This window comes from Gadus macrocephalus, chromosome 5 (assembly GCF_031168955.1).
Source record: "Gadus macrocephalus chromosome 5, ASM3116895v1".
Lineage (NCBI taxonomy): Eukaryota > Metazoa > Chordata > Actinopteri > Gadiformes > Gadidae > Gadus > Gadus macrocephalus.
In genome coordinates this window covers 12,691,612-12,713,164 of record NC_082386.1, presented here as the reverse complement: position 1 = coordinate 12,713,164, position 21,553 = coordinate 12,691,612, and the positions used below count along the sequence as shown (strand labels likewise).

General features: G+C 47.4%; 3 protein-coding genes across 7 annotated transcripts in view; 1 reads left to right on the top strand and 2 right to left on the bottom strand.

The window, feature by feature from the left end:
- Positions 1-168: 168 nt before the first annotated feature.
- On the bottom strand, positions 169-15,775 carry mis18bp1 (MIS18 binding protein 1). 2 transcript variants are annotated; one of them, XM_060052433.1, is made up of 17 exons: positions 15,650-15,775; positions 12,882-12,989; positions 12,437-12,658; positions 11,575-11,867; positions 11,353-11,441; positions 9,074-9,195; positions 8,872-8,953; positions 8,622-8,716; positions 7,944-8,110; positions 7,738-7,804; positions 6,663-7,662; positions 6,300-6,475; positions 5,503-5,636; positions 3,614-3,759; positions 3,177-3,264; positions 2,671-2,701; positions 169-605 (listed from the first exon to the last, which is right to left on the bottom strand). In XM_060052433.1, the coding sequence occupies exons 2-17, from the start codon at positions 12,940-12,942 to the stop codon at positions 502-504; spliced, it is 2,877 nt and encodes a 958-aa protein (XP_059908416.1). In that variant the 5' UTR covers positions 12,943-12,989; positions 15,650-15,775; the 3' UTR covers positions 169-501. The 2 variants fall into 2 exon arrangements, with proteins under 2 accessions (XP_059908416.1, XP_059908414.1); XM_060052431.1 differs by lacking the exon at positions 15,650-15,775 and adding an exon at positions 13,112-14,229.
- On the top strand, positions 14,497-18,185 carry LOC132458001 (serine protease HTRA2, mitochondrial-like). 2 transcript variants are annotated; one of them, XM_060052439.1, is made up of 8 exons: positions 14,499-15,165; positions 15,366-15,570; positions 15,676-15,870; positions 16,134-16,166; positions 16,287-16,395; positions 16,640-16,709; positions 16,795-16,890; positions 17,473-18,185. In XM_060052439.1, exons 1-8 carry the CDS (start codon positions 14,714-14,716, stop codon positions 17,636-17,638), a joined length of 1,326 nt encoding a protein of 441 aa, XP_059908422.1. In that variant the 5' UTR covers positions 14,499-14,713; the 3' UTR covers positions 17,639-18,185. The 2 variants fall into 2 exon arrangements, with proteins under 2 accessions (XP_059908421.1, XP_059908422.1); XM_060052438.1 differs by having other exon boundaries at positions 14,497-15,165; positions 15,366-15,870.
- hif1aa (hypoxia inducible factor 1 subunit alpha a) overlaps positions 18,017-21,553 on the bottom strand; it is an 18,203-nt gene continuing 14,666 nt past the window's right edge. For all 3 annotated transcript variants that reach the window (XM_060052434.1, XM_060052435.1, XM_060052436.1), the window contains 6 exons: positions 20,935-21,131; positions 20,729-20,845; positions 20,101-20,321; positions 19,553-19,658; positions 19,323-19,422; positions 18,017-19,240 (listed from right to left, as the gene is read on the bottom strand). In XM_060052434.1, the coding sequence (XP_059908417.1) occupies positions 19,077-19,240; positions 19,323-19,422; positions 19,553-19,658; positions 20,101-20,321; positions 20,729-20,845; positions 20,935-21,131 (905 nt within the window). In that variant the 3' untranslated portion in view covers positions 18,017-19,076. The remainder of the gene's footprint in view (positions 19,241-19,322; positions 19,423-19,552; positions 19,659-20,100; positions 20,322-20,728; positions 20,846-20,934; positions 21,132-21,553) is intronic.

Sequence of the window (21,553 nt, the reverse complement as noted above, 5' to 3'; positions counted from 1 at the left end):
TATATCGATGACCTACTTCTGAAAGAGTTTTATATTTGAATGGCAGTCTGGACAATAGCCAGATAAATATATAGATATAAATAGATAGATATATCACCACTGGGTGGCAGTCGGTTAGTGTGAGCGAGGGTGTGAGTTCAAATTACTAAACGCATTTCAAACGATGAATAAAACTAAAAAACCAAACATGTTTATTCGTTTTTCATGATAACATTTTTTACAAAATTTCAACTTGCGTCAACCGGAGAAAAAAAACAATTAAAACGTTTCTTTAAGAATGGATACAACTTTCAGGTTATCTGCAAACCTTAATAGCCAATGGCTAAAGGGCCGTTTGGTCCACTATTTAAAAAAGACAATATACAATTTTAATAAACAACCATTGAAAGTACTTCAAAGTCACTTGAATGCACACACAACTACTTAAAATACATTAGGAAGTAAAAGTAGTACATTCAGATTAAATAACTAAAAAATACTTTTCAGGCCCAGTACTTCGAATCAGTCGCTGTCTGAGAAATAATCATCCTGCTCTTCTCCACTGTCATCATCCTGGGCTCCTCGGTTGTCCGGGAACGTTTCCCATATTTCGAAGCTCGTGTCGTCTGAGAGAAACAAGGAAAATATCCCTTCACACATGGCATTCAGAACATAATGAGTCGTTTCACATCAAGCGGATCTTAATCTACTTGTAGATCTTATTAGAGAGATAGATCTTAATTTCCTGGTCACGCCCAGAAAGTGTGAGCTCACAACAGGAGCGTCGCTAGCAATTAAAAACATTCAGGGCTGTAGCCCAGAAGTTAGAGTCCCTTTGAAATGGGGGTTTGTGGGTTTCTCCCGAGAAAATTTGAAAATCAGGCTGATGAACATGAAAATGTAACGTAGGTTGAGAAGTAAAGGAAAGACCAATCGTCATATCTGACTCATGTCGGGGCAGGCCTACTGAGTAGGTTAATGTTTACGTTAAGGATTGGAAAGTGCACCACATACACCAGCAGCCAAAATGAGACATTAGAAAAGCCTGTAGCCAAATAAACACTGCCATGAGCCTACCCGATGTCAAGTGGACCGGGTTGAATTCACTGCGGGTCTCCTGAATCTGTGCAAACTAGAGCAGCACTAAACAGCAATATCGACGCGATGCGCTATGCATAGAGAATCAAATTTGCAACAAATGATTCTAAATCTGCCCATAATTGTACACGTCAGAATTTTGCGGTTTTCACTGGCTACACTATTGCATCCGTCAGTTGTCAAATTTGCTGAACTTCAATAATTGTTCATAGTCAACTTATATTTAAGCAATAGATCACGCCAGGCTGTGGTATGTGCTCATTATACCACTGTTAAGGGGCGTTGTCCGGCCCCGACGCGCAGCGGAGGGCCGGCGACCCCCTTCACAGTGGTATAATGTGAGCACATACCACTGACTGAAGTGATCTATTGCTTTTATACAATGGTTACTGTTATGGCGAAACGAAAGTCATAGACACACTACATTTAAAAAGAAACAAAGAAAGTCAAAGTAGCCGTTTTGTTAAAGAATACAAAAAAGTAGTCCCTCCTGGCTGCCGCTATGCATCGACGGTCGCTATGCAACACACTTTAGCGTCCCTCCGAGAGAAGGCTCCGATAGAGCGGTTCGCCGGCAATTTATCCTATGGAGCAGTTCACTCGCCGTGTGCCTAAGCTTTCGTTAGTCTCTCCATCGCCTTGCTCACTCCCGGAGTAACAACATTTACACCCTCTCCATCATCCAACACATGTTTTACTTTGTAACTGTTTCTACTTCCAGGCGCGGAGTGATATGCAAACTTTCACAAAATGATCGGGCGTCATAGCAGTTATGTATATGCTCATTATACAACAGTTGGGAACCAATCAGATCGCTGGATTTAGGTCCCCCGTTGTATAAAGTCCATTAATTTAAGCTCTCAACAGCATAACCATACAGCTTCGCCACATCGGCGGGAAAACATGGCACACGCAAAGTACATCCTTGGAATCAGCCGTTCAAAGCCAGTCCGCATGAATCGTATGACACCTGGATGGCAGGGGATGCGGACAAGGAATACACCGCAGGGGGGAGCATGAGAGCCCCAGCTTGCCGCATACTAGTAGCCTGGGTGCTTAAAGCGTGGAACAAGCTGGATACGGAGCGGGTGAAATACTCCTTAAAAGTGTGTGTGTTTGTGTGTCACTCTGTTCGAGCCTGTACGAGAGTTCAATGTTGTCATTAGCCGTTACGTCTTTCTGACCAATCGCATTTCAAGGCCGACCGCTCAGTTACTCCCCCCTCGACAAAATCGAATTGGTGAAGACGTTGACAGATTGTATGTGTTGCGTGTGTTGAGTGAGTGAGAGGTTGCGTTTGCACTCTGGCTGCCGGAAGGCTCTGCAACGAAACATTAATGTGTGTGTGTGTGTGTGTGTGTGTGTGTGTGTGTGTGTGTGTGTGTGTGTGTGTGTGTGTGTGTGTGTGTGTGTGTGTGTGTGTGTGTGTGTGTGTGTGTGTGTGTGTGTGTGTTATTCAATATCCTGGTAAACATGTACAGTAATATTCATGCTGGTTTAAATAATACATTTGATAGTATTTCCCATCTTTGCTGAGCAAGAGTTTTGTTCGAAAGTTCAGTGATAGAAACAAATAATAGCCTGGGCTCATACCTCGCTTCACCGAAGGCTTGAGCGGGAACGTCTGCAGAAAAGAAAACAAGGGTGAGAAAATACAGCTTGAATGCTTTGGAGTCTGAAATCAATATGAAAATTCTGGCCTTCAGGCACTTATGTCGCGTTTCCACTGCAGGGTGCGGTACGGTTCGCAAAGGTGCGGTACGGATTGCGTTTCCACCGCCAAAAGTGGGCGTGACCCGGACTGAGCAGTACTCGTTTTGCCCTCGTCTTCAGTACTCCTCCGTTGGGGTACTGAGACGCCTGAAAGGGTGCCGGAAAATTCGAGCTATACCCCCTCCGTTGATTGGTCGACAGAATCGTCACTTCCGGGCGACGTGGGGATAAAAACAAACAAACAGTAGCCTCGAGGTATTATTCTTTACAATGAACAATGAACACGTAAAACGTGACGAACCGTACCGCACCCTGCAGTGGGAACGCGGCATTAGTACATGAACTACCAGACTAGCAAGGTCAGACAGGGCCTTGGATACTTGTACCTTGGTTGGGGGGCTGAGTTTACAGGCGTTCACTTGACTTCTCTTCATTCTCTTCTGGAGTTGGTAGATGTAGTTGTCATCCTTTTTCCTACAGATCACAATAATAAGCCAGAGTTACCAGGAAATCTGATCAGCTGTCTGAGGAAGCCAGAGTTACCAGGATATAACTGCAAATAACCACAACAGAGAGGCTCAAGCTCTCTAGGAAACCAAACAATGCATTCTGTACAAAACACAACCAGATACCCACACAGTGAATTTACACCAATGGTCTACCAAACCATTGTGGACATTTTCATTTTGCAAGACAAGAAATAAATGAAAAGGCCAAAATAAAGGAAGTAGAAAGTTTTATGATCCGATCAAAAATGTGTTTTGTCATTTATGATAGAACATAATATGAAATCACAATAATAAGAGAGAAGCCAGGTGGTTACCTGTTGACGGAGCGAATCATCCCAGGGCTGATGTGGAGACCAGAGGGGGTCTTCGCTGTGCAGTAACTGGACCCCCGAGGGGTGGTGGGCTCCAGGTCTGAGAGCACGAAGCCCTGCTCCATTCCACAGGGGCTCATCGAGGGCATCTGGGGAGCAGAACACGCGTCAGGACACGCAGCGCCTTCACCTGTCAGGCAGCATGTGGACCAGAATACTGGTTAGATCCCCGGCTCCTCCTAGCAGAGTGTCGCCAAGAGACCTCACCCTGACTGCTCCCGACGAGCTAGCTGTGGCCTTGCGGGGTCAACGCCGCCGTCGGTTTGGGAATATGTGCATGAATCAGGGCTCCAGAGTGCGACCTATTAGGTCGCATATGCGACCTAATTTCTTAGGTCCTGCTACTTGCAGGAGGACGATTGAAAAAAGAAAAATCATTTTTTTTTTCTTTCTCTCCCCACCCCGCGGTTGTGGTTGATAATAAAATCGTACTTTCTGGCTCATTCCTACGAGTCCACTACTCTCTCTCGCTCCCTGTCTCTCTCTGCCTGCCTGTCTATCTGCACCTTTTACAGTCTATGGTCTGCCCACTACACGTGCACAGTCTTGCTGCGCACGCAGCACACACAAAAAAGTAAACAAAGCAGATACAATATGAAGCGGTCGATAGTCGATTATTTTAAGAAAATAAAAATGTGCCAAAGGAAACAAATGAGGCTGTTGTTTAGTGGTGCAACGGTTCACGGGTTTCCTGTGATCCGTACGGATCAACCCTCACTGTTCGGTACGCAAGTGATCCGCGGATCAGCTGATAAAAAAAAGCTGTTTTTTAAACGGAAACCGGAACCGGAAGCGGTCATATTTATGTTTGGTTGTAGTCTTTTCGCTCGGTTCTCCGTATCAACAGTAGGACTAGAACCGAGCGAAATGACCCTTGCAATGGGCAATGAGTCTTCCAACTGAAATCAATGGATTTACAAAATGCCAAATAAAACACGACAGAACTGTATTTCGCTACCATACTTGATGAAAAAAAAAGAAGATGAGGATGTCTGCATTGTCGTGGGAGAGTGTAGTCTCTAAACTCTCCCCAGGCAATGCAGACATCCTGAATTTAAAGTTGTAAATCCAGAGTTAGGGATTATTTACTATCCATGTTAAAAAGAAGGAATAATGCCTCAGATTGCAATTTTTTTAAATATTGACTATGCTTAAAGGAAGCAGGATTAATACCAAATTTTTTACTTTATTTTGTTTTTACACATTTTAAGATTTTATTTAAAGTCACATTTGTCTCGTTATCTTTTTTGCTGTTGTTGATACGAAAATGATCCGACCCGTGACTCAAAAACCGTGACACGATCCGAACCGTGAGTTTTCTGATCCATTGCACCCCTACTGTTGCATCACACGAAGCACCCAGCCCCTCCCCACCTCATTTAATAGGATAGATGAGAGCAATCGCTCAGCGGAGAATGAAGAAATGATCATCAAGTTTAACACCGCCTATAACATCACGAAAGAGGAACTCCCGTTCACAAAAAAATAAATATGGTGCTACCTAATTTGTTTTGGTGCTACTAAATGAAAAGCTAGGTGGCACCAGTGTTACCTGTGAAAAAGTTAGTCTGGAGCCCTGGCATGAATGGATGTGATATTGGGAATGCTATATTGTAAAGCAATTTGAGTGGCCCCTGGTAAGAATGGCGCCTCATTAATGCAGTCCATATTCCATTTGTTCTGATGTAAAGGATTGAAGGGGCGTTCTAAAGGAAGAAGTTAGACACTTTTTACTCATTTGAGCATTCATTAGAAAGACTACACAATATTTTCTTTGTGCACTTTAACCATTCAAAATGTGGTGGTGGTGGTATGGCCTTTGCGAGCCTCACCTGGAAACATTTTCCCTGCATGGCTGTGCTGCTGAAGACGTCGTCGTTGTCCTCTTTGGGCATGGCCTCCATGAACTGCCGCACCTGCTGCTTCCTCATCAGCGTGCCCACGCGGGCTGTGATGGCGGGAGGCGCTGGGGGGGCAGGACAAGGCATTAAGTCAATCCAAACAGGGTTGGTTTTAGAAGGACAATCATTGAAATGGGAAATGCACAAACCGAAGTAGATGAAAGAATTTATATACCGTTGTAGATATGTGTTTTTAATGAAAAGGCTGTGGAAAAGCATTTTGACCTCTGATATTTTAAGTAAATAGAACAGAAACACAGCAAATATTGAAACAGTGCCTGCATAAATGGATATTGTGTTGAAGTTGAGAATTGTAAAACCGTGATTACTAGGGGTGGAACGATTCACCGATACCAATCAGTAAACTGTTGGATTAACACAGATGCGACTACATCGATACGCTGGCCCCTGAATCGATTCGAAAATGACCAAGAATCATTCGATGCATCGATTTAAACGTTACGAATCAGTTGAGCGAAGCTTTAGCCTGATATCAAGACAGCACTGTCAACTCATTTCATTTATAGGTTATTTTTTTTCGAGTTGGTATCTGATTGGTTCGGAAAAGTATTTTTTACGACAATACGATTGGTGGAAAAAAAATATATTATTCGGGCTATCCGAATGGTTGTAAGAATTATTATTTTTTCGAGCAATCAGATTACAGTAGCTTTAAAAGAGCCTCATACACTCAGACTCCTAACCAGGCCATCATCTCCGTCCCCTACCTTGGTCCGCAGGGGGATCCATCTTCTTCCCAGAGACCCTGGCATTCTTACTGGAGGCCTTGACACTCTCCTGGAAGTTGTGCTGCGTTTGGCAGTCCTCTGGTGACCGCGTTCCCACCATCATGGCCACGTTCACCCAGTAGCGCCCCATGTGTTTGGGGAAGGACGCAATGGCCCTGAACACGCAGAACGAAGACAGAGTGAGACGGGGATGAGTTCGATGTTCTGTTAAATTAAATGATGTTACCTTGTTCAAAGTGACTGTTTTTACTGTTATATAGGATGCAGTGTATAGTATTAAGGATAATATTTAACTACTATTAATAATAAGGATAATTCACCCTCTGGTAACAGAACACCTACATTTTCAAACTCTTAAGCTCTGCTTCCGTCCAATCCACTTTCTCTTCCTGTAGAATGCCTCTCTTTGGTGCTGTACCACCGTCTCCTCTCTTACTGGGCTGGGCCGGAGAAGACACTGCTTTAGGGACTGTACCACCGTCTCCTCTCTTACTGGGCTGGGCCGGAGAAGACACTGCTTTAGGGACTGTACCACCGTCTCCTCTCTTACTGGGCTGGGCCAGAGAAGACACTGCTTTAGGGACTGTACCACCGTCTCCTCTCTTACTGGGCTGGGCCGGAGAAAACACTGCTTTAGGGATTCTATGTCGGCCTCCTCTCTTGCTGGGCTGGGCCGGAGCAGACACTGCTGCAGGGACTGTACGTCGGCCTCCTCTCTTGCTGGGCTGGGCCGGAGAAGACAACGGGTCAGGCGCAAGCTCTGGTGACCCTGCCCTTCCTTTGCCCGTCCTCGTCACAGTCTTTCCCATGTCCTTCCTCGGGAGTGTCCAGCTGCCTTCCATTGAGCTGAGAGACGTACTGGACGGAGAGTCGGAGAGAACACTTTGATACATGCCCCGACATCCTGCCTTCTTCCTCCCCTTCCTCCTCACTGGAATGTCTTCATCAGATGTCGATGCGGGGGAGCCGTGGGCCAACGTCGGTTTTTTGGGTACCGGAATCTTCTGTTCCCTTGGTGACGCGATCCGACCCTCAGGAGCGTCGTTGTCGGAGCGTTGTCTGGGATCTGGACGGTGGGCCAATTGGCCAGCCTGCTGGACCAGACGCCGCTGCTCCGTCCCGCTCCTGGCTCTGGGCTCCTGCTCCTCTGGGCTGCTGCTGCCGGCGCCCTGGCCCCGGCCCTCCTCCGGAGGAGGAGGGAACGCAGAGGCCTCTGGCGATGCGTGGGTCTTTGCTTTGCGATTCCGACCCGCAGCTTTCACCTTCCTCCGCAGCACGGAAGGACCAGAGGACTGCCACTGGTCAACGAGCGGCCTGCCGGTCTCCTGGCTGGGCGGGGTGGCTGGGGACAGAGGAGCAGAGGATAAGTGCTGAACACGTAAATGGGTGGGGTGTGCGGATGGGGCTGCAGCTTTACCTTCTCTGCGGCGCTGGGGAAGTTTGGGCGGCTCAGGTTCCAATATGGTGGGCAGTGTGAAGGATTTCTGAAGTTCAAAAAAATGTAAAGTAAGCGTCATGGACACCGGTCCAAGCCGTTTCAACTCGCCGGGTTGTGGGACTGAATTCAGAGTTCCTCCAGCGTTTAGAGCCGGGAGGCCCACGGGGACGGGGGGGGACACGTACAGTCATGCACACGGTGTTCTCGTAATCCTCCATGATGGTGACGTTCATGGACTGGTCCAGGATCACCCTCCCTCCTTTCCAGAACTGCAGCGGCGGCTTGAGCAACCGGCCGCACCGAGACCTCTTCATGGCCAGACTGGACACACCAGAGGGGGGAGGACAGGAGGCTGGTGTGGAGGAAAAGTAGAGACATGCATGGGTCAACTAACGAGCCAAGTAGAGACATGCATGGGTCAACTAACGAGCCAAGTAGAGACATGCATGGGTCAACTAACTAGCCAAGTAGAGACATACATGGGTCAACTAACGAGCCAAGTAGAGAAATACATGGGTCAACTAACGAGCCAACTAGAGAAATACATGGGTCAACTAACGAGCCAAGTAGAGACATATATGGGTCAACTAACTAGCCAACTAGATAAATACATAGGTCAACTAACTAGCCAAGTAGAGAAATACATGGGTCAACTAACTAGCCAAGTGCGGAACCTCATTGCCCGTCTAACAATTCATTGTTAGACGGGCAATGAGTTTCTGCACTTGGCGAGTCAAGTGCTATTGGCTAAATATGCAATCCTACACCCAAATACGCCATAACATTTAAAAATCAGTGCAATGTATTTGGCAGGATTCAACTTACTAGGAGCCCATGGAGGAATTTGTGGAACTTCAACTTACGTGTGACGAAAGGTGTGGAGCTCTGCTTCTCAGCATTCTTTGTGGCCCCGGGGCCCTGGGGAAAGATGTCTGCGCTGCTACTCGCTGCATCTTTCCTGGGTTTTGAAGACGATAAAAACATGCTGATGAGTGGAACATCTTAAAAACTGGACATTTTTAAAGTAGCCAAACAACGCACCGTACCGATGTATGTTAAACTGAGAGCTGCACACACAGATTTGCATACAGATTTTAATCCTCTTACTTTGACTCTGAAAGGAAACGCTGAAAGTGCTTCTTCCAATCCGGAGGGAAACCGTGGACAAACTTGGTCAACAGCCAGTTTGGAAATTCTGCAAAGGACAGAAAGAGTTTTATAGTTAAAGACAAAACACTGGAGCTCCCCCCCCCCCCCCCCCGATGTGAGATATAACCTTGTTGCACGTTATAAGTATCTTATGAGAATCTCTTACTGGAGGATTCATGCATGTTCATTGGGCCAATCAGAATGTAGGTCTTCCCCGAGAGTGTTCTGAGCACGTCCCCGGAGATCCTCTTCACGATGATGGTACTGTGCCACGGAGTGTTGTCTGACCTGGGAGGGGAACACGGGTCAGACCGATCCATGGTAGTCCCAGCACCCAGCCCCACACTGTAGTCCCAGCACCCAGCCCCACACTGTAGTCCCAGCACCCAGCCCCACACTGTAGTCCCAGCACCCAGCCCCACACTGTAGTCCCAGCACCCAGCCCCACACTGTAGTCCCAGCACCCAGTCCCAGCACCCAGCCCCACACTGTAGACCCAGTCCCACACTGTAGTCCCAGCACCCAGCCCCACACTGTAGTCCCAGCACCCAGCCCCACACTGTAGACCCAGCACCCAGCCCCACACTGTAGACCCAGCACCCAGCCCCACACTGTAGACCCAGTCCCACACTGTAGTCCCAGCACCCAGCCCCACACTGTAGACCCAGTCCCACACTGTAGTCCCAGCACCCAGTCCCACACTGTAGTCCCAGCACCCAGCCCCACACTGTAGACCCAGTCCCACACTGTAGACCCAGCACCCAGCCCCACACTGTAGACCCAGTCCCACACTGTAGTCCCAGCCCCACACTGTAGACCCAGCACCCAGCCCCACACTGTAGACCCAGCACCCAGCCCCACACTGTAGACCCAGCACCCAGCCCCACACTGTAGACCCAGTCCCACACTGTAGACCCAGCACCACACTGTAGACCCAGCCCCACACTGTAGACCCAGCACCCAGCCCCACACTGTAGACCCAGCACCCAGCCCCACACTGTAGACCCAGCACCCAGCCCCACACTGTAGTCCCAGCACCCAGTCCCACACTGCAGTCCCAGCACCCAGTCACACACTATATACCCAGCTCCCAATCCCAAACTGTAGACCCAGCAACACACTATAGACCTAGCACCCAGTCACACACTGGGGTCACACACTGGGGTCACACAATGCAAACCCACAAACCCAATCATAATGCCGTGCAGGGGATGGGGAACATGTCGAGAGCTTCTTCTTCTGGGACATGTTCCTCGTCCCAGATGGGGAACATGCGGTTACTAGGCAGACGAAATACATCCTCATCTGGGACGTAGAATGTGCCGTAACTAGTAGGGGTGTGAATTTCTTCCCACCTCACGATTCGATTCTGATTATTCCAATTTTTTTGACGGACATTTCTATGCGTGATTTTAAAAAAAAATGATATATACATCTGAGTTTGCTAATCACTTCCTTCTTTTGTGATGATCATTAAAGACATCAACAGATGAATTATCTTATCTAATATTTTATTAGAGAGAAATCTTTGGTCACAACTATGACTTTCTTTGAACAATGCAATAATCAATGCAGCTTGCATTACAACACAATATTGACACAGTATGTAAAAAATAAGTTTCAGTTATTTTTTTCTTTCTAATCTTTCTTTTCTATGTCATTAAAGAAAAGGCTGCTCTTGAATTAGAAGGAGTTCTTGTGTCTCTGAGTTTGCGTGCATGCGATGCGTAGGCTGAATCGCAATCGTGTCAAGACAAATCAGATTGGCCAATACACACTGAAGATAAATTAAAAATTACTAAATTGATCCCTCTCTGGCGAACAGAATGTTACAGCAGTCGAACAAATTAAAAAAAAAAATATATATATATATATAATAATAATTCCCATTATTAATATATCTGCATCGAGACAAAAACGTTTGAGAGAGAATCGTGATGCATCGAAGAATCGATTATTTTTCCCAAACCTAGTTACTAGGCAAACAAAACACATCCTTGTCTGGGACGGGAACAAGCTGTTACTAGTCAGACGAAACACATCCTCATCTGGGACGGGGAACATACTGTTACTAGGCAGACAGACGAAACACATACTTGTCCATCAGCGTGTTACCCAGCTTGGCAACCGTTGTAAGTGGTGAAGTATTGATGAGGGTGATGACTCAATTGACGCTGAGAGGTCAGGGTTGAATCCCACATTTCCATAGCCTAACCCCTATCTGCCTGGTCTTAACTGAATCTACCTGCATTCACTGCAAGTTGCTTTTGACAAAGGTCAAATGACTAAGGGGATAAGAGATATGCTAGCCCGGTGTAAAACCAGCATCGGAGACGCTAAGGGCAGCATGCAGTCAACTACACTGTAAGTCATGTGTGACAGAGGACACCCAGTGGAGCACTCCGAGAGCACTCAGGAGCACCCAGTGTGTCCTGGGTAACTTACGTTCGGATTCCGTCCACATAGAGACCTTCCCTGTTATACTTGATGGTCCACTTTGCAAGTTCACATCCACTTCCCTTCTGAACAGGGATCTGAATAAGTGAAGGAAGGATACAATTACCACACAGTTGATGGTTGAGATACTAATACGTTTGAGAAAAACAGTTGTATTTAACCTCCCCTTAAAACTAGGGCATAGAAAAACTGCTGAAGAACCTGTGGTACCTGTTTAGGCTGGATTGGCTCCAAGGGCGCCGGCTTCCGCTTCATGATGGGGTTGTTTATTTGGGGGATTGAGACACACGGGGACTGATTGATAAGTGGGTCTTCTGCCAGAACCAACAGAGATGTGCGGGCTGGGATGGGCGAGTCATCTTTTCGATAGCTCCCAAACGTTGCTGCTGATTGGAAGCAATTATCTTTCCTTTCCGGAAGACGATCCATGTTTGTCCCGTACTCAGCTTCTACCCGTTTCAGATCTGGAGAGGCAGGCCTCTTCCAAGACTGAACTCTATGGCCTAAACCCCAAAAAAGGAAACAGTGATTGAGCAGAGGTTCTTGAACTTCTTGAAACAAGACCCACCTGTGGAGATGACTTTGGCGACCCAGGAGTGCAGCAGAATAACAATTCACTTCTAGGAATGCAGCGATTCCTCGGTTCAACGATCAATCGCGCTATTAAAACGTCACTGTTCGGCCATGGCTACAGCGAGTAGCCATGGCCTCACTCTTAATCAGTAAGTTTGGTTTCAGAACCGAATTGGGCTATAAATGAACATACTAGGCCTGATCTAGGGAGCCCAGATCTATGAGGCTGCGATGTGGTTTTACATTGAATATTTGGCCAATGCAGAGGCTGCCCCCTCCTGTTCACTTCTATCCCACCTGCCTCCCTGGTGCTGCTTCCGACATAGTCAGCCTCCTGGGGCTGCAGCCTCTTCCTCTCCTGCATGTGTATCTTGGCAGGAGCAACCAGGTTCTCCTGGTTCTCTTGATCTCCTTTTTTAAAGAACTGTCATTTCAAATGATAAGACAGAAATCCATCGACCGGACGAGAAAGAAACACTAAATACAATGCAAATCGTACTTCTCTTTGACACAAGGGCCTTTTCAGAGTGATGAAGCCACAGGTTGTTGAGAACCATGGGACAGCGAGCTGAAGGTGAAAGGTCATCGGTAACATCGTTCCCCACTGGGCTGTTTGTGGGCTCGTCGATGCTGCGGAGGTCACTCTCCGAAGGCTCGGCTGGAGAAAAACGTTGTGATTCATCATCCGATAGCTCCATGCGGACGTCCTTCTTCCCATGAGCTACAGCAACAAGATAAAGCAGGTAGACAAATTGGCATGAAAGTTCACTGGGAGCACATTCGCCACTACCCATCATCTGAGGGCCCCCATTAAGGCTCCCCTGACCAAGAATCATCAAATGATTCATTGTCTTACATCAAACCACAAAGTTTTATAAACATTTTAGAAACATGGTATTAGAGGTATTATCTTCCAGGTCAGTACTGGTTTGCAGCCGCCTCACCTGTTTTCTGTGGGAAAAGAAAAGCCTTCTTTCTTTCGGATCTCTTGAAGTAAGCAAACATCTTTGCAGGGGAATTCAATGGACATCTTTCCAGGCACACCGTAGCCTCTGTTCAAACATCAGTGTAATCAGCCAAGACAGAAACTGTAGCATGGTACTGCTGTCATAGGGCAATAATCAATGATTTCAGAAAGAGTGCAGTTTAGCGTTTTTTTTCACAGAACCTTTACCTATGATAGGTCTTCCGCCACTTTCGTAATGGATCAATTGTTGTGGTTGCCCTATTGCTGGAGTTCTGAAAACGTTTTTGGATGATCTTAACGTCATGGACTTGTTTGACAGCGGTACTTGTTGTGTCACCTGACCAGGGTTTTTTACTGGGGTATACTCATTCCTCTTAATCAACCCGTGTCGTGTGTCCCTAATTGGGGACGGCACTCTGTACTTGGTGCAGTTGAGGAAGGACTTGGTGGGTTTATGCTGAGGGGACTTTGTTGGGTAGATGATCATGGCTTCTGCACCAATAGGATCGAAGGTACTGGTCTCGTTTGTCATCAACTTCGCCTCCTGCGTGTTCGCTGCTCCTTCACTCGTCGTCGGAAGAACCGATCCATCTCTCTCATATGTTTTCATCCCGCCAGTGTTCCTACCAACACTGGCTTTCAGTTTCGAAAAAACTTTCGCAGGAGACTGAAATTGTGATCTCGGGCGAACGTGCGACTTCATCCGTTTCGAGGTGGGGAAAAGGTCTTGATCCCATCCTGTGACCGGACCATCATACATACTCGACTGCAAGAGACTGGGAGACGTGTGTTCGTCATCGATGGCCGTGGAGTGGAGCTCGCGGCGTTGCGGGTGCGTGTGGAGCCTCCGGTCCCGACCGTCTCTCTGCTGCTGAAAGCAATATCGACCGGCTTCAATTATTGTCGAGTTAAACGTCGACATGTCTTTGCATACAGTTTTGGATTATTGACACATTTTCTGAATAGCGTTTATCAGTTCCGAGGTATCTTCTAAAGCCACTGGTGCGTTATTGGTTTAGCTCGAGATGAAGTCCGTGTTCCGCTACTCCTCACGAGATGGACCTGCGTCAACGTTTCTGGTCCAACTTTTGAGTCCAGCTCCCTGCGTCGATGATGTTAGTTTATTTATCTCACTATGAATTAACAAATCCCTATTAAAGTAATCTCCGGTTACCTGACTGCTCAACTCGCCAATAACTTTCAAATTTTAGCCGCTCGAATTATCTACGTCACGTCCGTAAACACATCCGCTGTGACGTCAGGTGTGTATGTTCACAATCCAACCGAGCTCAAAATAAATGATAAAGTAACGTTTATTTTTAGGAGGAGCATGTTTTCAGGAAGAGTTTTCAGTTTCTCAGCAGCTGGTTTCATTTTGTTGGTGCTATATGTGTATCATTATTTATAAAAAAATAAAGAAATAAACTATTACCATTGTTTCGTGAACTCTGAAACAATATTTGGAAGAATTCATGATTTTTACGATCAATAGTCGAATTGAGGCTGGTATTTTCGTGTCAAAGCTGTTCACCGTTTTATTAATTATATTTGCAAAGCCGTAGATAAACATTATGCTCCTGAATGTGCCTCATTAAGGTGTCATATTGCGCATGCGTGTCACACATGTCAAGGGAGCAGATTCATACTTTGTCGGTTACTCATGGTTTACAGTTATTCTACAAACTACAAGGAAGTACGCTGTGACGATTTGGTTCTGTAGTTGCACCTTTACTACCTCGCGGTTTAATCCGGTTCGGTTAATATTCGGTTAATTAACCTGGAGAAGTCTGCTCAAGGTCGGGATGTAATATGGCATCACGCGGTGTCAATCGTTTTGTTTTCTTGGTAAGCAATAGATGTGGATCCCCCTTGCAAACTGAAAGAACTATGTCCAGTGTGTCTAGTTTAATATTTGATAGAGTACATGCAGGAAGCGACATAAGGCATGTTCTGGACACGAGACGCCCGACCAGGACTACAGGAAGTGGTCGCGACGCTCCTGGGGGGCGAAGCGTTCGAACCTCGGTCGCCGCCGGTTTGGGACTTGGTTTGGGACTCGGTTTAGCCGGACTTTGGGACTCGGGGGAGGGGGTGGACGACGGGACAGTATCTCTCTCCAGCTCCATTCTCGGACCAGTCCTTCGATCTGCCTGGTGCGCCTCCCCGTACAAACCGGACAGCCCCCGGTACAAGTACAACTTCATTGCTGACGTAGTAGAGAAGTCGACTCCAGCTGTGGTGTACATTGAAATTGTCGGCAGGTAAGTTGGCATCCGAACATCTTCATATTTAATAGTCATGTGTCATGTGCTTTTTCCAAATTCCAATGTATTGATATGTGTGATGCGTTGCTTGAGAGAAAACACGCTCGTCGCTTTTTCGTTTCAGGATGGATGACCTTGTTTCAGGGTGATGTTTATCTTCAGACGTAAAGTGTTTTACCGTCCATTTTTTTGTATAGGCACCCATTTTCCGGGAGAGAGGTCCCTGTGTCGAATGGTTCGGGCTTCATCATCACCAGTGACGGTCTCATCGTCACCAATGCCCATGTTGTCGCCAACAAGAGAGGCGTGCGTGTCAAGCTGACCAACGGAGAAACGTACAACGCCACCGTGCAGGATGTCGACCAAGTGGCTGACATTGCCACCATTAAAATCACTGCAAAGGTGAACAACCACAACGCATTTCAAATCTGTTACGCATTTCCAAGGCTGCTGATCTCATATAATATAGGTACATACTCACATTGTCCCTCCCACTTTTGGCTCCAGCATCCTTTGCCCACCCTAGCCTTCGGACGCTCCTCGGATGTCCGCCAGGGAGAGTTTGTTGTCGCCATGGGCAGCCCGTTCGCCCTGCGCAACACGATCACATCGGGCATCGTGAGCTCTGCCCAGAGAGGCAGTAAGGAGCTGGGCCTTTCCAACTCCAACATGGACTACATCCAGACGGATGCGGCCATTGATGTAAGTCGTATGACGGGTATATTGGGGTGTGAAGCAGTGGCCCGCAGGTGTAAGCCATGACGTTAAACTGTCCCGATTGGCTGCGCTAATTTGGTTCAGAGGTTAACCGTGTTTGTTTACAGTCAAGGGTTCAATGCAGTTGGAGCCCCATGCTGTGTGGTGATGCGGGGTCTGACACCCGGTGCTGCGTGCGTTTGATTGTGAATATGTTTTTGCGTATCTGTCGGTTTATAGTAAGCATTCAACCGATTTGTGTTTTGCAGTTTGGGAACTCAGGAGGCCCCCTCATTAACCTGGTGAGTGACAGATCAAAGCATCACATACCAAAGAAAAGCTATCGAGTTAACTACAGAAGTATATTAGGTCTTTCCCAACATATTTAGATTTTTAAGATACTTTTGTATGGTCTGAACCAGGACGGGGAGGTGATTGGGATAAACACCATGAAGGTCACTCCTGGGATCTCCTTCGCCATCCCCTCTGACCACGTCAAGCTGTTCCTGGACAAATCGGCAGAGCAGAAGAGTGAGTTGATGATGGAGAACTCACGGATGTAAAAGAATGTCACTTTGTTTGTGTGCCGTCTATGTATAATGACGTTAGCCACTAGCAGTTACTCTTCCATAGGAAGGTCACAGCATGTTTTCTTTGATAGATGAGGAAGCAATAAAAAGAAAAAACGGTCTGTTAAGACTCTCATAACACCCATAAAGTTTTTAACTATAATCCCATTTTATACAGAATCTAACTTTGTTGTTGTACCTGCCAGGATCGAAGTTCAGCCAATCAGACAGCAGGCGGAAGTATATTGGAGTGATGATGCTGACCCTGATACCAAGGTAATACTTCAAGCCATCGTGGCCGAAGGGATGTGTTCACACTCTGCTGAGTGTTTTGTGTCATCTGGTCTCTTTGCTTGTGCAGTATCATTGCGGAGTTAAAGCTGCGAGATTCCCTCTTCCCAGAAGTCACTCATGGAATCCTGATCCACAGGGTCATCATGGGCTCACCAGCAAACAAGTAAGCATGGCGTCAGACTCACAATTCACTGGTCACACTTTAATAAACAGATCCAACAGTGATAGACATCAAGAGTTTGCCTTCACAGAGGAACTTGTCCATACCGATGAAAAGTTAAACTAAGCACTTATTGTATGCTGTACCTCCTTGCACTTAAAAATAGTACTTAATATTATGTAGCACCTTATCCTAGCCATCTTTGTAGTACACAGGGAATGTGATAACCTAGCAATTGTTAGTGCTCGTCACTTGGTTCTAGGAACAACCTTACTGTACAGACAGCAATATTTTGTTTCTTCTGACAAATGTACTCATTCTAAGTCGCTTTGGATAAAAGCGTCTGCTAAATGTAAATGTCAACCGTGCTAGATCTTACCCCCTAAATAGTAACAGCTTATTAAAGGAAGTTATTTAGTAGGAGACCCCGACTTAAATGGAAACAAATGGGCCACAAATGTTTTGTAATGACATTTGACAATGCAGACCCGCAAATTGTCAGGCTTTTTGTAACCAACTTGAGAAATGTATTCAACCCACCCATGGTCCACGTCCAGGCTACCGTATAATAGTATTTTCTCTCAGAGCCGGCATGCAGCCGGGGGACGTGGTGGTCGAGATCGACGGCACTAAAGTGAACACCTCAGAGGAGATCTACCAGGCGGTGCGCAGCCGCAACACCATCTCCATGCTGGTCCAGCGGGGACAGGAGCAGCTGAGGATGCAGATAACACCCGAGTATGCAGAGTGACCGCTGAGAGCTTTCACTCCTCTCCTAACCGGGGGGGGGGGGGGGGCAGGAGGGGAGTGATCATTACGAGCGTTCACTCCTCTCCTGCCCGAGTAGGGGCGGGAGGACCGAAGGACGAGGTCTGAACTCGTGACTCGACGGACAGATTCCTCCCAGACCGGAGCCATCGGACACCCGTCACAACTCAAGAACACAAGTCGTTTTTTTAAATGTTTTGAAGTGAAAACATTTTTGTTATTGTTGTTGGCAATCATTCTGTATCATTTCCACTTGAGTCGAGGGCACCATTGGGAAGCTGTAGGATGTATGCCTACCTTGTTGTTCATGGTAATAATACTGTACAGATATGTCATACCAAACAAAGTGCAAGACAGTCTATATTTTCGACAAAGCAATTTAATGTTAGACACTGGCAAGAAACAGGACAGACCCACACTGCAGATTGAACTAACGGTATAAACTACTCAGATTGAGTAGACGAGTTGGAGAAGCCACAAATGCTACTGAGACCATGATCCCACGTTTCAAATAAATGAACATTTACAAACATAGCGTCCTTTAAATGACTGGAGCGATGGTGCGTTCAGACCGAATGGGAAGAACCGTCCTGAGGACTGAGAACTCGGATGGCCGGCTGACAATTCATGGCCTCCTTAAATGGATGAGAATCAGCAGTTTAAAGCTCCATCTTACTCTTATTGTTTCTTTAACTCGCAAAAATTACCAAATTACAGATTTATTAATTTCAAATGAAAATAATCGCAGACCGAAATAATCGCAGACCGTACATGATTGAAAAATGAAGCGCCCCTCATCTAAATTTCGAGCGACTGCCCAAATTTTACTTTTTTTCCTGGTTATGCACAGTAATACACACTTACAGTAAAGAAATAAAGTGACAGAACTGAACATCTACACAAACGTGTTTGCTTCAGACACAGATAAACATTTATGGTATACAACGTTCAATATGCTCATACTGGGGGACCAAAGACATTCGGTTAAGGTGTGTATATATATATATATATATATATATATATATATATATATATATATATATATATATATATATATATATATATATATATATATATATATATATATATATATATATATATATATATATATATATATATATATATATATATATTGCTGGTTATAGTTTTTTTAGGAAAATATAAATTGTGCGACTTAAGCTTACAATATATACTGCTGGCAGTAACTCCTGTCCCACCCCCTGGCCCTCCACCCTGCACCAGAGACCCTGTGAGGGTCTTTCACCGCGGTGGAACGCTGAAGAAACGGGGGACCAGGCGGCCACCCTCCTATCCAACATACAGACACATAAATAAGGGAGAGTAGAGCTGGCGAAGGGAAGGGGGGGGATAAACCGTAGTGTCCGGTCCGGGCCGGCAGGAAGAGGGCTTTAAGCGTGTGCCTAGTTGACTTGGTCCAGAGCTCGCAGAAGCTCCTCCCCCTGCAGCAGGAGCTGGCGCCCTTGTACGGGCGCGTTGACCTCGCAGTCGTAGCGGGTGAGCTGGGGCAGGGTGATGGCCGGGCTGCCGCCCTCCGAGGAGGGGCCCAGGAGGAGGCTGGCCAGGTCTGAGAGCAGGGAGACGGGTTACAGCCATACATCCAGGGTCGTCTGCTGAGGGTCTTAATCTGACCATGACAGAGGCCTCACCTGACGGCAGCAGCAGGACGTAGCGATGGGAGAGCATCACAGGAACCTCCGACACCTTCAGCTTCTTCCCCTGCTCACACGGGCCCTGAAGCAATGCCCCCTGGGTAATGGAGAGACCGCAGTCAGTGATCTGTGGTAGGTGTGGTCGGTGTAGCACGGGGTTGGATTGGGTGGCGTGTGGGTGGAGGCTAACTGATGGAGGCTAACGGAGGATGGGTTCCTGCGCTCACCGCTGCAAAGACATCCGTCAGCGCGGCGTCGCCCAGCTTCCTCTTGCGCTGGGCGTTCACGGCGGCCAGCGTCTTCAGAGACACCTCCTTCTCCAGCTGCGGGTTCCTGAAGACCGAAGGGCGGGGAACGTGTTCACTCAGCCCGGGCATCCTCGTTGAGGCCAAGGTTTATTTTTAGCACACCCAAATGAACACAAAACATCAACGGGAAAACCTCAAAATGAAAGAATTCTGATGAACAAACGACACTACTCTTAAAACAATAGCAAGCCAAACTAATACATAAAAAGACAACCTTTTAGTTGTATATTAATTTTTGATTATATGTATATCTTAATTTTGTTTTTGGATTGATCTATTTCCCGTATCAGATCCCAGGTACCACCTTGCAGTAGAATCAGACCACGAGCGGCTCGCTGACCACGAGGTTAAGAACCCTGTCCTACACAGTCGGCCACTGCATGGAGCAGCCCTGAACGGCTACTGGAACAGAACACACAGCCAGGCGCCGGAGGAGTAAGCTCCTGCCCGGTCATCAGAAGGCCTACCTCTTGGAGAGCAGGGGGGCCGCGTTGGGCGGGGGCCCGGGGCCCCCCGCGCGGCCCGAGGGGGAGCTCAGGTAGCTGTGGAGCGGTGTGGAGGCCGCCAGCGGCCGGACCGCCGCCGGCTCGCAGGGCAGGCGCTCGTCAGGGGCCAGCGAGCGCAGCTGGAAGTCGTCGTCCATGGGGATGTACGGCGCCAGCATCTCCAGGTCCAGGTCCTCGATGGCCTGGACACACAACGAACCGGCACGGAGACCGGGTTCAACACGAGGACTCGGGGAAGGGGAAGGATGGACTGGGGGGGCCTGCAAAAGACTCGAGACTCACATGTTCAGAGTTCCCCCTGGACTCTGCATGGGCTCCCCGCTTACCCCCCCACACACTTCTTGTATGTTGTACGTCCTTGCACTTAAAAATAGTACTTGGCATTGCGTAGCGTCTTATCCCAGCTATCTTTGTTGCATACGGGGAATGGGTTACCCTAGTAATTTGTCAGTGCTTGGCACTTGTTTCAATGAACATCCTTACTGTTGCAACAGCAATGTATTGTTGTTTCTCTTTCTTCTGACAAGTGTACTTATAGTAAGTCGCTTTGGATGAAAGCGTCTAAATGTGAACGGGTCTGAAAGCCTACCTGGGTCGTGAAAGGGGTCTTGGGCTTCGTGTCGACGGCAAACAGCTTCTCGACCAGGTCGAAGTCCGAGCTGAGCTCCATGTCCCCGGGGAAGCCTAGGTTCAGGGGGCTGTCGGGCTGACAGGGGGGAGGGGGGAGACGGGTCAGCACTTTGTAAGCGTCATCAACGGCATGAGGTCCCAACAACACGAGGTCAGGTGACTCACCACCGGGGGGCTGCTGGCCTGCGTGTGGCCGCCGGCTCGGCCGCAGGGCACCTCTTGCTCTGCGGGGGGGCTGGGGGTTGAGCGGGGGGACTCACTGGGGGTCAGGGCGGTCAGAGGCAGGGCCAAGTGCTCACTGGTGGAGGGAAGCATCACGTCGTTGTAGAGAGGCGCGTCCTCCAGAAGGTTCATCTCGGAGTCTACGGTGGAGGTGGACACGTTGGAGTGGAAACAAAAGACTCACTGGTTCAGAGGTCAGCTAGACTCTGCATAGCCTCCCCCTTACAGCCCCACACCCCTCTTACACACTTACATTGTATAATGTATGTCCTGGTACTTAACATATGCACTTATTGTATACTATTGTTCGGTGTACGTCCTCAAACGTAAAAATAGTAGCATTGTAGCATCTTATCCTAGCAATTTCATATTTTTAGTGTGACCCGAACCCTAAATAGAATCCTATTGCTTTAATAGAGTGCTAAAGTGTGACGTCACGTTTCCATAGCAACTGATTTTCGGTTCTACACAAACCAAATTAACAAGGGGATATCCTATGCCAAACAAACGTTTTATAGAAAGGCAACGATTTTTGGCGAATTGATTTGCGAGGTTGCTTTTC

Excerpts from the sequence above, each read along its gene's own strand:
- LOC132458001 (XM_060052438.1), top strand. The coding sequence starts at position 14,714 with ATGGCATCACGCGGTGTCAATCGTTTTGTTTTCTTGGTAAGCAATAGA. Across the intron at positions 15,871-16,133 it reads AGACGGATGCGGCCATTGAT|TTTGGGAACTCAGGAGGCCC; the intron begins GTAAGTCGTATG and ends TGTGTTTTGCAG. Across the intron at positions 16,167-16,286 it reads GAGGCCCCCTCATTAACCTG|GACGGGGAGGTGATTGGGAT; the intron begins GTGAGTGACAGA and ends GGTCTGAACCAG.
- mis18bp1 (XM_060052431.1), bottom strand. The coding sequence starts at position 13,826 with ATGTCGACGTTTAACTCGACAATAATTGAAGCCGGTCGATATTGCTTT. Across the intron at positions 12,990-13,111 it reads TGGCGGAAGACCTATCATAG|AGGCTACGGTGTGCCTGGAA; the intron begins GTAAAGGTTCTG and ends ATGTTTGAACAG. Across the intron at positions 7,663-7,737 it reads TCCCCAGCGCCGCAGAGAAG|CCACCCCGCCCAGCCAGGAG; the intron begins GTAAAGCTGCAG and ends CTCTGTCCCCAG.